This window comes from Malania oleifera, chromosome 4 (genome assembly GCF_029873635.1).
Source record: "Malania oleifera isolate guangnan ecotype guangnan chromosome 4, ASM2987363v1, whole genome shotgun sequence".
NCBI classification, from domain to species: Eukaryota; Viridiplantae; Streptophyta; class Magnoliopsida; order Santalales; family Ximeniaceae; genus Malania; species Malania oleifera.
Window position 1 is genome coordinate 99,727,042 of NC_080420.1, and position 17,579 is coordinate 99,744,620.

Genomic DNA, 17,579 nt, shown 5'->3' on the forward strand with positions numbered 1-17,579 from the left:
ATTCATTAAGGCCTCCTGAGAATCTGAAACCCCAAACTGATACTTGATAGCAACCTTCTTCAAACATCCTTCACTCGCATTACTCGAAGAAGGACAGAAGTCCTCTCTTTGTTTCTGTATCGGCACGAGAAGGTTGGACGTTTCTAGAGTCCTTTTCTCTAATACTTGAACTTTCTTCAATTGCTCCCCAGCAAGCCGAGAGAACTCGGCCATTATCTCATGTTTTTTCTTTCTCATCCATAGATCTTTATTTCCACCTTTTATTACAATGAATTTCAAGGCCTCCTCAACTTCCTTCTTCGATTCTTCTTCTTTACCCTCTCTTCGTTATGCCCGAAGGACTTCCTTTTGACCCATCTGGTTCGTACAAACTAAAAGAATTCAAACTTAACTTAGGCGGGAAAACCACAATCTTCTTTGTTATTAGACCAACAGGAAATCAACCACAGAGTTCAATACCAGCAGGAATTCAAATAAGGTTATCGCAGATTTACCCCGAAGCCATGCGCCTCTCTAGAGAGAGAGGAGAGAGCTTCTCTCTCTAACATGGTTCTTTATCGCCAGTTCTTGTTTGTAAAGGTATTTTTCTTCTTAAATGTAATTGATTTTGTGTCCATCATTTAATTACCAACATTAAAATTTTAATTTTAGCAATGATTTATCACCATCTATACATTGTTTAAAATCTTAACTCGCAATTCGGTCAATGCACTTTTTTTTAACAAAAAAAGTTATGATTCAAAAATATAAACAGTGACAATAGATGGTCGCAATAGATTTTGGTAATTAAAAATTGTATTTTAGTTTATTATATTTCTAAAATTGTGAAAATTTTAAGGGTTCATATAGTTGTGAAAAATAGTTTTCATTTTCCATGTTAGTTTTTCAGAGAATTATGAAAAAGATAAGTAATTTATTAGTTTTACAATTGTATAAATAAGTGAATAATAAAAGGTTTTGACACCATTCGTTTCAGGAATAGTTTTGTTTTTCATGTTTAAGTGTTCAAGTTATTCCAAAAATAACACATTATTTTCTAATTTTTTAAAATTTATGACGAAAAGTAAAAAAATATTTTTTTTTTATTCTCTACATGTCTAACATATTACTTTGCATATGCAAATTTAAAATTCGGATGTTAAACTTTGATTCGTATAAACCATGTAATGAGTTTGTTTTAGATCCACACAAATCCAAATTCGAGTTCCAAAATTTATTATTCCAAATAATACCTCATATAATTTTCAAAAAATTGCAAAATAATTTTTTTTATAATTATTCTAAAATTTAGAATAAAAAAATATTAACGAAGGCTTTATTTTTTACCATCTTAATATGAACTTTTAAGAACTAAAAATAACTTGAATTTTTTGTAGTTCTTTGAAAAACTAAAAAATAGAAAGAAAAAAAAAATATTTTCCACAACTAAACGAGCCCTAATTATTTCTGTAAGACTTTATCTAATTAGTATTCAAAATTTATATTTTTATTTATAATAGATTCAAAAATTAATGAACACAATCATTCCTTAATTTATTTATTTATTTATTTCACATTTGACCATGTACAATTTCCAAATACTAAAGCTTAATGTGAATGGCAGAACTTTAGCTTAATAGTGCAAGCCACAAGCTCAGAAAAAAGTGCACGCAATATATAATTAAGTGTTAAATTGTTTCATAATTTTATTATAATAGCTATAACATGAGTTTTACATTGAAAATCTTAGAATAACTACACGTGCACTTAAATTCATTTTTAAAAACTAAAAAATAAAAAAATAAAAAAAAAATAAAAGATAGAAATAATTGATAGAGATTAAAAAGAATAAATTTTTGGTTGAAGTTTCAATTGCAAATAATTTGAACACAATTTCTACTAAGGATGAGAGAGAGAGAGAGAGAGAGAGAGAGAACTAGTCCAACAAAATATTGAGCCACAGATCTTGTACCAACAATTGCATTTCTTTGAAGTAAAAAGGGGAGGATTACAGCCACCAATCCTCAGAAGGAATTGTTTATAAATGTACAACACGCTGTAATGACCAATAAAAAAACAGAGACATCACACGTTACATCTTCACATTAGACATAATATTAGTCACACTTTCTCCAAAGAGATGAACCCCTTTGGATTTCATCCATGAAAGGAACCAATTGATTCAGGAAAAAATTAAAGAGAGTAGTGATTTTCCTCTCCTGGTGCAAAAGCTCTGTTGGGAAAGTGTTCTTCACTTCCTCTTCTCTGTGCCGAGAGACAAGAGTTCAAAGCTTCGAAGTGAATCGTCCCGAACACCCCTTGTGCCTGTGCCACGGGAGATGGTAGCCGATCTGGGCTCAACCCCAGCTTGCAATCTTTGGCTGGAGGACAGGCGGCCACTGCCTGAGACGAGCCGGCTTGATCGATTCTCACTAGGCTCACCGGAAGAACTTGGCCTGCTACTTGAAATGAGAGCCCTCCTTGATGCACTGCCATGCCGGGAGGAAGTACGACCTCTCTCAGAATCTAGTTGCTGATGAAGGATGGAAAAAAAAAAAAACGTGAATTTCATATATCCTTAACTCCTAATATGCACCAGTCCAAGCCAAACGTTCAGACATTACATGCACAAGCTGTCACAGGAGTGATGCTAAACAAAAGGAAGTTTGCTTGCCTAAAGCTTGTGGATATTTTTTTGGTTCCCATTTTCATAGCCAACTGAACTAGGCCATGCAAGCAAGTTTCACTATATTTTTTAACCCTAATATTCACCACTGCAGTAAAATATTCACATCCTACATGCACAAATTGTCACTGGGGGCGCACTGAACTTGGCCGCACAACTAGGGTAGCCTATCCCCTATCAAACACTCCTCCCTTCCTCATCCAAGGTTTCAAGTCAAGATCTATAGCATGTCCCATACTCAAATCATTGGGTTGTCACCTAGGGGGCAATAGCTCATGCACTTCTATGTATGCAATGCATGGAATAAGACACAGAATAAGGACAAAAAAAAAATAGATAACACAACAAGAATTCTATATGCAGTTACTCTAGCCTTTCATGCCATCCAAAATGTCCAATCAAACAACACTATTTAGTGTGACTGAATGCATACAGCTAAAAGAAAAATTCTTACAAAAAATACTGAAAAAAAGATGTGCAGAAGCATGCAACAGATCAAATTTAAAGAAAAACATACATAAACATAAAAGCAAAATATTATCAAGAGGTGCAAAAATAGAAAGAACTCAATGCAAAGTACCATGCAAGAATGCAACAAAGCTATAAATGATAGAAAGTAAGCCCAAAAACACAATACAAAAAATGGCTAAGCCAAGTAATGCTTACAGGCCCAAACTAGAATGAAAATACTCAAAACTCAAAAACTAACCATTTTCTATAATATAGTGAGTTCTTGATGAAAGTGTTGCCAAACAACCTTATTCCCCAAAATCAGGTTTCACCCATTTCCAATAATATTTTCCAACAATTAATGCTACAGAGTTATTGCTTTAATTTTTTGGTCAGCTAGCACCAATTCATGCTGTAGGCCTTGAATGAAATCTTAGTCATTTATGCACAATCGGTCCCACCTTTTAGAAACTTTGATGTTCCATTATTGTCACTAGAAGATCCCAGAAAAAGCATTTGCAACCATCTAAGACGACACAAGAAGCATACAAAGCTTCTTGATCTCAAGTTTTCTCATGCTCATATTCTTCTTTCTGATGATTAAATACTTCAAATTATCACAACACAATGATGAGTTCATATACATACATACAAATATATATATATATATATATATATATATATATAGAGAGAGAGAGAGAGAGAGAGAGAGGCAGAGACAGTGAAAGAGCAAGAGAGATAAGAAATTGGATTCATATTCTATGATAAGCTTTTCATCATATTGGAAGTCAGGGAATCATATGCGCATGATAAAGGGGCAAGAATTTACTCCTCCTAGAAAATGCATGCCTTGAAATCAAATAGAACATGCAAACAGAAGGATCAACAGCACAATACAAGTAAAACAAATAATGCCACGTTGCTTACCACATCTTTAGATGATGGTCCATCTTCAGAGGCTTTGTGCTTTGAGTGATCACCATGCAGTCCAGAAGGGTTTCTCCTAGTAAACGCTTCGACTGCACCTGAGAATTTATCACGGAGCTCTTGTCCCACTAGACAGAATCAAGCACAACTCAGTGTAAACTAAGGACTTCAAATTTCATGAGAAGCGAAACAGGAATGACTACACAACATTTTTAAAAAGCTAAAGCACCCTATAGATGTCCAGATTGATCCAACTATCAAGATTTGAATTAGTTTAGAAGGGATAGCACATATCCAAAGCCTCATAAAGCTATCCCCACACACCTTAATCTGACAACTGAAACTTTACATGAAGAGAGTTGTTGATCCAGTACTTGAAACAAAGAAAAAAGACAATTTAAAAATTCTGAAAAAAATAGTTCAAAACTTTTAATTTCAATTCCTCAGAATAGGACTACATTTCTTAAACTTGCTTTCCTGAGTAGACAACACACCTGAAATCTTGTCAGTTCTTTCAACAGAAGGGCCAGCATTTAAACCTGCTTTCCCACCAGGCAGCTGAAACAGACCCAAAAAAGAGGATTAAGAATTTCCGGTGGAGAAAGAAATCTGTATCATGATTTTCCCAATACTGACCCGCAGTTTGGAACTAGCACCAATCTGTGGGTACTTCAATATAGTCCAGTCAAACACGTAATCAAATTGATAACCTGCACAAAGGACAGTTTAGTAATTTCTGCAGAATTCTCAACAAACATTTAGAGCAGCACACATGAGAAACATTCACCAAAACAACTAACAACAACAACAACAAACCAAGCCTTTTGGCTACATGAATCTTTTTTCACCAATTTTTTTTTTTAATAATAAAAGAAGAATTCATAAATAGAATAAGAATTTACATATAGGAGAATAATACATACCCTTAACAAAGTCTTGAAAATCGATAAAAAACATAAAGGAACAACCTACAAACTAAAGAACAAAAGAGAAAAATCCATCACTAACTAGCACTCCAACCCATAACACCAATCACACTGAAAATCAGAAAAGCCCACCCCCTTAAAAATTCCTTGTCCCACACACCAAAGAGAAGTCACAACGTATCTTTCCCCAAACCAGCACCTGAGCTGCCTTCTCCCCTAGAAAAATGTGCGCATTACACTCCATCCACAATCCCCAAAAAACTGCAAAAAAAAAAAAAAAAGAGGCACATTTCCTAAGTGCTGCCCTTTCCTTTTTCCCACCAAATCCAGCTAGTTACTGCCAAAAAAGCCTCTACTATCTTAGAGCTCACCCAACATTTGCCTAAAATACCAAATAGCTTATTCCAAACACTCCAAGCATAGTCACAATGAATGAACAGATGTGATGATGATTCTAAACCATTAAAGCAGAGAACACATATGTTTGGAGATATAGCCCTCAAAGGTCTCCTAACCTGCAGCAAGTTATTGGTATTAATTCTATCAAGCGCAACCAACCAAATAAAAGCCTTAATTTTAAGAGAGACTTTGGCCTTCCAAATGGAACTATAGAGCGAAAAAGAAAATTTTGACCTATTCAAAAAATCACAAAAAGATTTACAATGAATAAACCCCCAAAGGCTCCAGAGACCAAGACCACCTATCCTCCTCTAAAGAAAAATGACAATTATTCAACAAGACTAGAAAGAGAATAACTCTCACATCTCCCTACCATTTAATGATTTGCAGAACTAGAAATCTCAAGAAGGCAAAGGACCGCCCAAATCAACAACAAAAGAAGAAATGGACTCATCCTGCATTGAGCTTAGGTGAAAAAGGTGTGGAAAAGAAGTGGACAAAACTACATTCCCCAACCAACGATTTTTCCAATTTATGAGATCATGAACAATGTCGTTTGAAAAATTCAGGGCTATTAAATAATTACTCACTATGTCATTCCAAATTATTTTAGGTCTATCCCTACCCCTTCTACTACCCCTCACAGTGACTCACTCACTCTTCCTGATTGACGCACTATGTGGCCTATGTCGCAAGTGCCCAAATCATTTAAGTCGTCCTTCCCTTATCTTATCTTCTATAGGAGTTACGCCTAACTTAACGTGAATATGTTCATTTATTAATTTATCTTTTAACGTTATATCATTCATCCATTTAAGCATTCTCATCTCGACAACTTTTACTTTTTGGATATGTTGTTTCTTAGTCGCCCAACATTCTTACTTATGTAGCATAGCTGGTCTTACAGTCACCCTATAAAACTTCCCTTTCAATTTTAAGAGTATTCTACAATCACAAAGCACACATGAAGTACTTCTCCATTTTCCTCAACCTACTTTAACTCTATGCATTACATCCTCTTCAATTTCTCCCTCAGGTTGCATAACAGATCCAAGATATCGAAACCTACCAATTCTATTGATTTCTTAATCATCAAGTTAAACTTTGTCTCCAATATTCCTCCTACTACTACTAAAATTAAAATTTCATATATTCTGTCCTATTTCTACTTATCCTAAAGTCTCTAAATTCTAAAGTCTCTCTCCATAATTCTAACTTAGAATCTACTCCACCCATAGTTTCATCAATCAAGACAATATCATCTGCAAACAACATACACAAGAACCTTATCTTGGATACTCCTAGTCAATTGATCTATCACTAAAGCAAAAGGATAAGAGCTCAAAGCAAATCCCTGATGTATACCTATTATGATTCAAAATTCTCTAGTCTCTCCACCTATAGTCCTAACACTAGTCATTACTCCATCATACATACCCTTAATGACGTTAGTAGACCTACTAACTACATACATCCTTTTTTTTGCTAGAACCCACCATAAAAAAATTAACAATAAACAGTCATTAAATGGTAAGACTCCCACCACACTCCCTCTGCTCCTAAAAAAAAAATGCATGCAGAAAATAAATATACTTCTAAGATAACTCCCAGTCCATTTTGAACTACTAAAAAAATTAATGACATTAACAACATTCAAGTAAAAATATCACTAATTCTTTTTATATCTGGCCACAGATGGAATAAAATAGGGATCAGAAGATTCAAGGGGGGTACCCACAACAACAGTCATTTCAGAAGAGGATAGATTCCTCTTTTCTACTTCAAAAGAGAGATAATCAGTAAAACAAGCCATTATTTGCTTATGAATTTCCATAAACCCACTCCATAGAGTTCCTTCCTCTCCATTATCGCCCATTACTCTGGCATACTTAGCCCCTGCCACCCTCCATATCCCTCCCCCCTTATTCCACCATAAATCTCTGCTAGATTACCACTTAAAAACTTAAGCTATTAAGTAGTGGCCACCAATGTATATCAAGCCATGCAGCCTGATTGCAAATGGAGAGGTAAATAAAAGATAAATAAACACCCATTACAATGAACAAGATAATTCTTAACCAAACAACAAATGCGGGCACCAGGACCTCCTGGCAACCATGGTCCTAATATCGTGTCAGATTATCATTTTAACTAAAAGCTTAAGTTTTCAGGTTGCGGGCCAACAATGTAGATCAAGACCTAACAATCTCCATAACCATTACTCCAAAGTTTAATATTTTTCTTCTTTTCCTTATTATCCCGTGCATAGCATGGCAGTTTTGCTACTACAAAGATATGAATTTTGTTCAATCTTTTTGGAGGAATACAATAGTAACAACACCCATTTGGAGCCAAATCTTTGTAAATGAAAATTGGTTTGATTTCAAATTAAAATCACAATTAGAATCTAACCAACTCCATTAAATTTTATCTTCTAGAAAAATAAATAAATAAATGGCTTGCATTGTATTATACCTTTCTCAGATCATCGATGATAGCAGAGGCCAAAACAACAGTTTTAAAGGACATAAGCCTTGTGGTTATAAGGATTAATAGTGAGAAGACACTACGTGCATGTGTGTGTGTGTTGGTCCACGGCGAAGATTTCAACAAAGAATATAAAGTACTTTAGTTGATAACAGTGACAAATAATAGGGATAGGTGGGAGGAAGGGGAAGAGATTTTGTGGCGAGACATGATAGTTTCAAAAAGTATAATCTGCAATGTGGTGGGTATGTGTGCAGGGTTGGGCAGTGAGAGAGAGAGAGCACTGGAAGTCATTCACGGGAAAGGGTAAAAATAGAAAAGGCTGAGGCCAAATGAATTCAATTTTCACCCAATCAGACCTAGATGTCTTTTAGGCTTTTCTCTTTCTTTTTTAATTCTCTCGACCAATCAATTCAATTCCTTTTTTTTCCAGCTCCAAACACCAAATTAAGTAAGTATTATTTGAAATAAATTCTTTCCTAATTCTAAGAGTTTCCAAATACAGATTAAAACTTGACAACACAATGACTTTCTTGTGCATCTACAAGAATCAATTGCCTGGATCGAGAACAAACCAATCCAACCAAAATTTACAAGGTCACACTAATCCAACATGCATATCCCATTCAGTTCAACATTAAAAAATAAATAAAATAAAATAATAAATTCATAATAAATGTATTGGATTAAAATAGATCAAACTAGGAAGCACAAACCAAAATAAGTAACATTTTAGATCCATGTTTGATAAACCTCCACAAACCAAAACTATACTCCATTTTTTAAAAATTTGTTTCCTCAGATGAGTAGTAGTCTAAGAAAAAAAGTGTAAAAGTCTTAGAAAAATGGGATGATTATCCATGCCACAGTGATACATGGAAAATCACATTCACATATGAAGCTCAGTTCGCTCATGTGTGGTGTAAAACCAGTTACTGTTACACTTCTTAGTATTTTTGGTGGAGGGACCCACATTTTGATAATCCAATTGTTGGCTCATGTTGTCATCTTATTCCTGTCATGCAAGTCAAATATCAAGATAAGAGAAGACAACAAACTAAATTCAAACACTGCTCCAAATTAATGTTTTAATTATGTTTTATTGACGGTAGAATGGCAGTTAGATCTATGTAGGATCAAAAGGGAAAATTAGGGAAATCAATTTAGGGTTAGGTTTGCCAGGGAAACTGGGAATAATTTATCTTAGGGATACAAAAGAGGTTCAGGAATGACCCCTAGGGAGAAGTAAACCTCACAACTTCAGCTCGTTTGGTTCAGCAGAATAACCATTCATTGGAATAAGATGAAATATAAATTGACTTTTAGGAATCAAGGGAAAAGTTATTCCTTATATATTCGTAATTATTTCATTCAACATATAATAAGAAAGGAGTAGACATCCCCATGATGAAATTTGGGAATAGTTTTTCCTTGTCTATTCCTTATTATGGACCCATAAAATGTTTCACATTATTATTTGCTTTTGGTTGTAGAAAGCCAATAAAAAGCTTACATAGGATCTTACTAGCTTCATCATAAGTTCGTAACGGTTAAATTCAATTGTTAAAATAAATTAATCTTCACTATACATAAGTAACAATATAAAATAGAAGAAAAAATCCAAAAATAACTCAAAGAACAAAATAATCCTTAAATAGGACTCTTTGAAAATAGAAAACCAAAACTATCCCCGCAAACAACAGTACCACTACAGTGCTGCAAACTGTACTCACTCTATGGTTCTACCAATGGTACCCAAGATTCAATTGAACTCCCAAGTCAATCCTCCTCCACAATCATCCCACTAAATCAATGTTTGTTATTGATCAAGTCGCCTTTCTTTTATTCTGTTCAGTGACAGCATCACTAACACAATCTTATCGACATCATTTTTTGCAGGCATTACGAGCACGAATAGTGTATCTACTGATACAGCAGGACTGTCCAAATGTGAACATAGAAAAATATTAAGGTGTAATTTTAACAGGTTTTACAGCTGGTGTAAATGGACCCTGCATGGCTGCCCCACCAAGTGTTCAGGATCACTTGATGAGCTCTTTTTCACATATACCTTGAATCCCGGGATATATTTCTTAACCGTTGCGTATATTTATAAAGAAGCAATGTAGAAGGACAGGAGAAAATGTGTCAAGTATTTGGCTTGAAAATTGGATATCCAAAAAAATGTCTTTTGGCAAGCGATTTTTCTCTTTCCCTTTCTGTATCAGAGAGTATAGTTAGTGGATGTGTCTCACATAATTGAAATTAATGTTCACAAAATTGGAAACACGTTTTCCAATGGGGAGACTATTTGTACTGTTGTCTTAACAAAGCAAGGACCCTTCACAGAATCCATTTCAATGAAAGCTGGATCTAAGCAAACCAAAAATACATTTTTTTTAAACATTCGTTTTAAAAATAAGCAATCATATTGACACGCATACCGCATAATCACACATAAACACACACATACATATGAGTGTGAGCACATACACAAAAGAGCACGCACACACACACACATCCACATGTGTAATGTGTGTGTGTGTGTGTGTTGCTCCAATTGTACTTTATGAATGGAGTGTATTGCAGCAAGCACATACTAATCTAAGCTTCTAAGGTCGGGGCATTTTATGTCATGTCACACACTTGCATTACATCAAGGCATATGAAGAGAATGACAACAGTCCAAAATAAGAGCCAAAGTAATTGCTTAGTGTCGCGACGTTCACGGACGCGAACTGGATGAGGTGATAAAGGTGGATTTTAAAATGATATTTTCTTGAAAAACATGGTGTGATGGAGTTGCCACAAACCTTTTAGTGTGGTTAAAACAATTGATTGCTACCCCATTAAGGATAGAATTGCTCTACATTACCAGTGCCAAGATCGGGAGTTCGGTTATGCGAGGGGAAGGTATGAGCACCCCCTACACAGCCGCTCTTACAAACAGTGCCTAATTAATTGAAAATTATCCCACCAATTAAATTTAATAAGCCTTTAAAATTACTCCTTTTTAAAAATTGTAAAGAAATGCCTACTAAAAATACAATATAAGGATTCCCTCAGAACCAGAGCATACCATACTCCCAAGAGCTCATACCTCCCTTTTGCAATCATCGGGATGGAAAAAACGGGAAAATAGAGTACAAAATAAACTCCCGGGATTTTTGAAATTTTTATAGAATCTTCTAAGTATGAAAAATAATATTTTGAGAGGTTTGGGACTTCATTTGGGGTGAAAAGAGTGTCAAAAGTGTTTTTCAGCCTCAAAAATATTTTTTGGATTTTTCTCTAATTTTTCTGAATTTTTTTGTAATTTTTCCATTATTTTTCTCAAATTTTGAGCAATTTAAATATCAAAAAGAGAATTAAGGCAAAAACGATGAAAAGTGAACTTGAAAACTTTTTCCTAATTTTATGATTTTTCCAAGTGTAAGAACAATTTTTGGTTTGCAAAAGTTTTTTTTTTTTTTTTTTTTTTGAAATTTTCGGACCTTTTCTTGATTTTCATGATTTCCCTGAATTAAAATCAAGTACAAAATAAGCACACAAACAAGTCAAAAATATCTTTTATTTTTCTGATGATTTTTCTAAATTTTTTGTAATTTTTTCGGACTTTTATGATCCTTTTCCAAATTTATTGTGGATTATTGAAAGTCTAACTAATAAAATAAAATAAGAAAAGATTAAACCGGCTCCATACCGGTTCAAAGGACCCAAACCAGTTTGGTGAAGAACCAGTTCAAAAGTGGTCAACACGTTTAAGGCCTAGTCAAGACCATATGTCAGCGGCAAAGTGGATGGGAGCATGTGGCTTGGACCAAACACGTGGCTCAATACTGGCTGTGCGAAGAGGTTTCAATTGAACGGAGGCGGATAGGGTGTGTGCGGATTGATGACACGGCACAATCACGTCCGTATAAAGAAGCACAAATTCGGACAGCCATGATCTTGCTGCGTAGTTCCGTAGATGCATGGAAGAGGTGACACCACGTGTCACAAAACGGTGGTCTCGAAGCCCAAAATATTTAAACCCCCCATTTTTGCTCCGGCTCATTTTTCACTCTTCTCTCACACGCTCTCTTTCTCCCCTTTCTCTCCTTCCTCTCCCTCTCTTCTCTTCCAATCCTCCTTCAAGATCTTCGACCAGTCTGGTATGCTCGGCAGAAACAAGGATGCTACCGCCAAAACCACGCCGGCACCTGAATCGCCTCTCTCTGACAACGGCCTCTTCGCCAGCCGGACACTCAGAACCGGCCTCCGCAACTCCGGTGATGACGAATGCATCGCGTTCCAGATCTCTGATTCATCGAGCTCGAACAACTGGTCAGAAACGATCGTCGGACAGTCCCAGCCACCAGGAAGAAACCTGTAACTCCCTCTACCTAAGTAACTCCTACCGGCCGCCATTATTGATCAAAACTCGACACTCACTAACGAAAATCTCCTCTCTCTCTCTCTCTAAGTCTCTGTCTCTATCTCTTTTCTTTCGCCTCTCTTCTTTTGCAAGCCTGCGATCAGATCCCGAACCCCTAGCCTTCTCTGCAATTGCCTCTCATTCTTACTCACCAATCTCTTCTCTCTTCTTTTGTCCTTTCAAGTTCTTTCCGTCTCGGTTCCCTGTTATTCTTCAAAACCCCTCTCTCCTTTCCCGAATCTGAAAACCTAGCTTCGCACAACTTCCTTCTCGAGCCTTCGTGGTCTGGTCTGAACCATCTCAAAGTCTTTTGGTGAAACTTATGATGAGCGGTGAACACCCCAGGGGGGTTGTTTCGAGGGAGTAGGTCGATACGAACTTCGGGGAAGGCCTCTTCATATTCCGAATATATTTCCCACAAAAATAAGTCTATTTGCTTTGATTTCTTTTTGTTTGATTCCCTCCCCCCCCCCCCCCCTTTTTTTGGAATTTTTCATGGTTGCCCGTGTGTGCTCTATGTGTGAGGTTGTTCTACTATCTTGGGGGTCCTAGGTCAAAGATCGGTTGGATTAGGGTTTTGTTGCAGGGACAGGGTTGAAGACGAATCACCTCGTCTCAACCCAGCGAGTAATGTTGGGTCGACTCACATGAGTCAACATGGTGAGTGGGGGACTCGGGTAAACCCGAGTGGGGCTGAGACACGTGGGCAGTTTGGCCTTTTGGCTTTAGGGTTAAATGGGCTTGGGGTAAAAATTAAAATGGGCTTGGTTAGTTTTCAAAAGGGCTTGGGGTTGATTTTTCCAAAACGGGCTATGGGCTGGATTATTTTAGAAACTGGTTATTGGGCTTGGGTATTTTGAAATGAAGGTGAGGCCCGGTTATTTCGGAAACTGGTTATGGGCCAGCTTTTAAAAACAGGAGGCTGGGCTAAGTTTTGAAAATAGGTACAGGCCCAGGTCAACTTTTTGAGTTGGGCTTTTGATTTCGAAAGCAAGGCCCAAGTGGATTTTGAAAATAAAATGGGCCTGGGGCATTTTGAAAAACAAAAGGGCCGGTTTAAAACAAATGGGTTTAAGCTCAGGTTTGGTTTTAAGGGATTTGGTTCGGGTCTTGGTCCGATTTTGGATTCAAATGGGTCAGGTTTGCAGTTCGGGTTCGGGTGATTTTCAGAATGGACTCAGACCCGAATTCGGGTTTGGATTTGGGAAACTGGGGATGATTTAGTCCAGAGTCCTCTCAGGTTCAAGCTCAGGTTTAAGCTCGAACCTGAGACTTGGGAAGGGGAAAACCCGCATTCACTCACATATTCACAACAATCATATGAATTGAACAATTCTAAGGGAAGTAGAGTTTTAAGGGTTACCCTTCTCTTTCCCTCCTCCGGCCTTCTTCTCCGGTCTTTGTGCGTGTCTGAATGCTTGTTCTGTTGTGGTGAGCTTTCTGTAATCCACTCAGCTTCTATGCTTGAGTGTGAATCACTGCTCTGCTTCTGTAATGCAGAGCTTCTCTCTGTTCTCTGCACTGTGTAGTGCAGAGCTCCTCTCTGCTCTTTCAACTTCTGCAGAGTGATTCTGCATTTACCTGACCCCCTCTCGATTTTTGCTTTCTCCCTTTTTCTTTAACTCTCTCTTAATTTCTGCAGAATTTCACTTCTGTAACCCTCTCAGTAATTCTACAGAATTTCTCTAAGGCTCTCGTTGTCTTCCTTCTTTTCTGCAGAGTTTTCTTATGCTCTCCGAGGGTCTCCAGCTACAGTGCGAGACCTCCCTCTTTATAAGGAGTCTGGGCAGCCCGGCTGGCGCCAAAATGCCTTTTCTTTGCAACCCAAATCCGCTTCCACTACCTGTCCTTTTATTCCTGTGATTCAGGTAGTGGGGACGTACCCCTTAGCTCAGGTAGTGGGGGACCTGCGCACATGTGATTTTGCATTCTATTTTATTTTTTTTTTTTCTTTTTTTGAATTTTAACTAACCCCTCTCTGTTGTTTCTTTTGTGCGCAGGTGGCTTGGGCGAGGAAACTCCAGCTATGCCAGCTAGCAACCCAGGAGTGGAGGGCTGTCATTTTCCCTGTTTTTATTCTTTATAATTTTTTTGTAATATTTTCTTTGTAGGTATGTACCCCCATGCTCATTCCCCTGCAACAACTATTTGTAACCTGTAACAAGTTTATTTCCAGTATGTATTTCATTTTTCGTATTTTCTTTTTGTTTTCTGGCTACATGTGTGTACCCAGTGGGCACGTGCCCCTTCCCCTCTTCAATAAAATGTGACACCATGTATGTGCTTTTCAATTTTGTCCCAAAATAACTTTAGAGTTGACCAACTTTTGACCTAGGAAACCCACTGGTAATAAAACAGGACCTTAAAACCCAAACAAATACCCAGTTTCAAAATTAACAGACCCAATTGAAAGATTTAATCCCAAAAATTACAAAAACTCAATTTTAAGAATTTCTGGGACTCAATAAAAAGGATTTTGAAGTTTCAAGGAATTCAACTAAAAAACTTATTTCACCGAACCGAGCATAATGAAAAAGGTTAAAAGAACTTAGTTCAAAATAGAAATCAAATGGACTCGAGATTTTTGAAATGAATTTAACTGAAAATTGAAATTAAATTCCATCAGGGTTGTCAGGATTTATTATGATTTTGGAATTAGAAGGGCTTAATTAAAAATGACCGACACTTGGACTTGACTTTTAAAAATATGCGGCCTATTTCAACCCTTTATAAGGAGTTTAATTTTGCAACTAAAGAAACCTTTATAAAAACTTAGCTTAGAACTACAGTGAAAAGGACTCAACACTTTTCTTAGAACACCGGGACTCCGAGAACTATTTTGAAAAAACTAGGACTCTAAGCGAGACTCAATCTTTGAAAAGGACCCAATGGAACACGACCGGGGCTTCCAATGACTAGTGCTTGGACTTTAAAGTCAGTTCTATTATGCCTGGTCTCCTTAGGTAGTGGCCTGGTTAAAATTGGGGTGTCTACACTAAGCAGTAAACACAAAAGAACAGGCACAATATTTTGAAAAAAAAAAAAAAATGAAGTGAATTTACCATCAAATAATTGTCAGCACAAAATTAGAATAACACAAAATTTCAACGTAAATCTTATGAGTACCTTCTCGAATAAACAAATCACGAAAAAGCCTCTTCAAATATGAATAATCTGGTTTGTCCTCAAACCTCAATGAACGGCAATAATGGAAATACGATATGAATTCTGATGGATAAGACTTGCACAACACCTGTAAATGGTTTTGGCACAAAATGTAAATTCAACATCCATGCATCTTTTCTTTTGATAGAAACATCCATGCATCTTTAGAACAAAAAATACAGATAATGATCAGGTTGTCTGTAATGATACCTCTATAGGAGTTAACATCTTCTTTTCACTAATCTTATCATATTTCTGTTTTTTTGTCCCTGCTTTTAACCCCTGCCAGGGAAGACTAAAGCCAGCAACACACAAATTAAGAAAACATGAAGAGGGGGGAAAAAAAGAATAATCCTACACAGTAGAGTACAGAAGATCAAAACAAAAATTGAGAAAATAAGGGTGGAACAGCACTATTATGTTTTCTACCTTCCCCTTAGAAAATACATAAGAACATAACCGAGAGACTCCAGATCATCTCTTCTACTTTGTTCTGTGCATAAATAAAATAACAATGACATTAAACATAAGGTGTAAAAATATATAACACTGCAATTAATTTATTAGCAACTAAAAAACAACATAGGACTGACTCACCAACTCCAAGGTGAGTATTAACACTGGCATATCGAGCTGTTCCTGTGAGATTCTTGTTCTCCCTGAGACAAAAAACCAAATTATAAACTATATAATTAGACCTGTATATATGCAAAGAAAATTTTAAAAATGATTAAGAATGCACACAAAGACATTCAGTTGAACAATATAAAGAAATTCATACTCAAAAAACATTTTTCATCACTCAAACATTCTGCCACTTAATGCACTTACAGAATCATGGCAACTGACGACTATCGAGCTTATGCTCAATATTAGATATCATACCAAATACCCTATCAAATGTTCAACAAAAGGACAACTGTTTCTACCCCTCCGGAAAAATTTTCAATCAGGGATAAACAATTCCCTTATTGAAACAGGGTAGAAAGGTAATTTCAAATAAGTAGGAAACAGCAGCCTATGTGTCAGAAACTGGAGACATGACTGTCTGAGTGCAAAAGAGGGATTTCATGAAAACCAAATGACAAATATGTACCATACATGCAATAACTATAAAACCACACTGATATTAACCATCTTCAGTTAATATAAATGAAATGCAGAATCAGATAGATTTTAGAACTTATTCAGCAATAACTAATTTAGACATTAAAAGTTGAATAAAATGTTGTAGTTAATTCTTAAGTTCAATTTTTTTACATCAATTTTAAAAGTCAATTCTTTTACATCAATTTTAAAAGTCTTAAGCCATAATTCCTATCCTTTCTTCTAATAATAGCTATTTTAAATTTTAAAATATATATATCTTGACAAAAATTTTGAATTTTTTTTTTTTTTTTTTTGGGATTTTTTTTTTGGGCTGGGGGGAGGGGGTGGTATTAAATGTCAAATTTGAACTAGTTTTGTTGAAATCTTGAGATTTCAATAGTGTAGATGATTTTTTGGAAATTGCTGGATAGAAAAATCGAACTTTTTTTGGCAGGCTTTTTTTTGTTTGGGGGGGGGGGGGGTATTAAATGTCAAATTTCAATAAATTTTGTTGAAAATTTTAGATTTCAATAAATTTTGTTGAAAATTTTAGATTTCAATAAAGTTTAGATGATTATTGGAAATAGCAATAGAAATTTTATAAGGAGGAAATATCATAATTTATATGCTCCTAGCTTGTTATAGATAAATTTAACCTTGACGCGCTCCCACAGACTTGATAAACAAATAAGCTAATTCATACGTAGAATATAAGGGAGTGGGGGCTCTCATACCTTACGCTTGCAATGGTGCTGCTCTCTCGTGAGTAACCCTATCTTCGCACAGCTCACTGGTGCTCGAAATCATGGTGACAGTACAAACTGATGGTGGGGTTTATTCAATAGTTGGATATGATAGGGAATGTTAGAGCTCTGTTTGTCCATGAGAAGAACCATAAGTGCAATCAGCGGGTACTTTTCTCTTCAGTTGTGGCTTCTTGGTTTTCTCAAGGATTCCTGTCTCCCAAAGGTAGGTTGTGCAAGGGTTTTCAAAGAGTCCGAGAGGGGTATTTCAATTAATGGATGGGGATTCATATTTAGTTTATAGAAACCTT

The 17,579-nt window shown here is 36.1% G+C and overlaps 1 protein-coding gene across 1 annotated transcript in view; it reads right to left on the minus strand.

The window, feature by feature from the left end:
* Positions 1-1,931: 1,931 nt before the first annotated feature.
* Positions 1,932-17,579, minus strand: part of LOC131153550 (casein kinase 1-like protein 10) — a 29,964-nt gene continuing 14,316 nt past the window's right edge. Inside the window, exons 7-14 of the mRNA XM_058105929.1 lie at positions 16,034-16,095; positions 15,866-15,929; positions 15,647-15,731; positions 15,398-15,524; positions 4,679-4,752; positions 4,537-4,600; positions 4,043-4,170; positions 1,932-2,512 (exon numbers count right to left, since the gene is read on the minus strand). Of these exons, the coding sequence (XP_057961912.1) occupies positions 2,231-2,512; positions 4,043-4,170; positions 4,537-4,600; positions 4,679-4,752; positions 15,398-15,524; positions 15,647-15,731; positions 15,866-15,929; positions 16,034-16,095 (886 nt within the window). The 3' untranslated portion in view covers positions 1,932-2,230. The remainder of the gene's footprint in view (positions 2,513-4,042; positions 4,171-4,536; positions 4,601-4,678; positions 4,753-15,397; positions 15,525-15,646; positions 15,732-15,865; positions 15,930-16,033; positions 16,096-17,579) is intronic.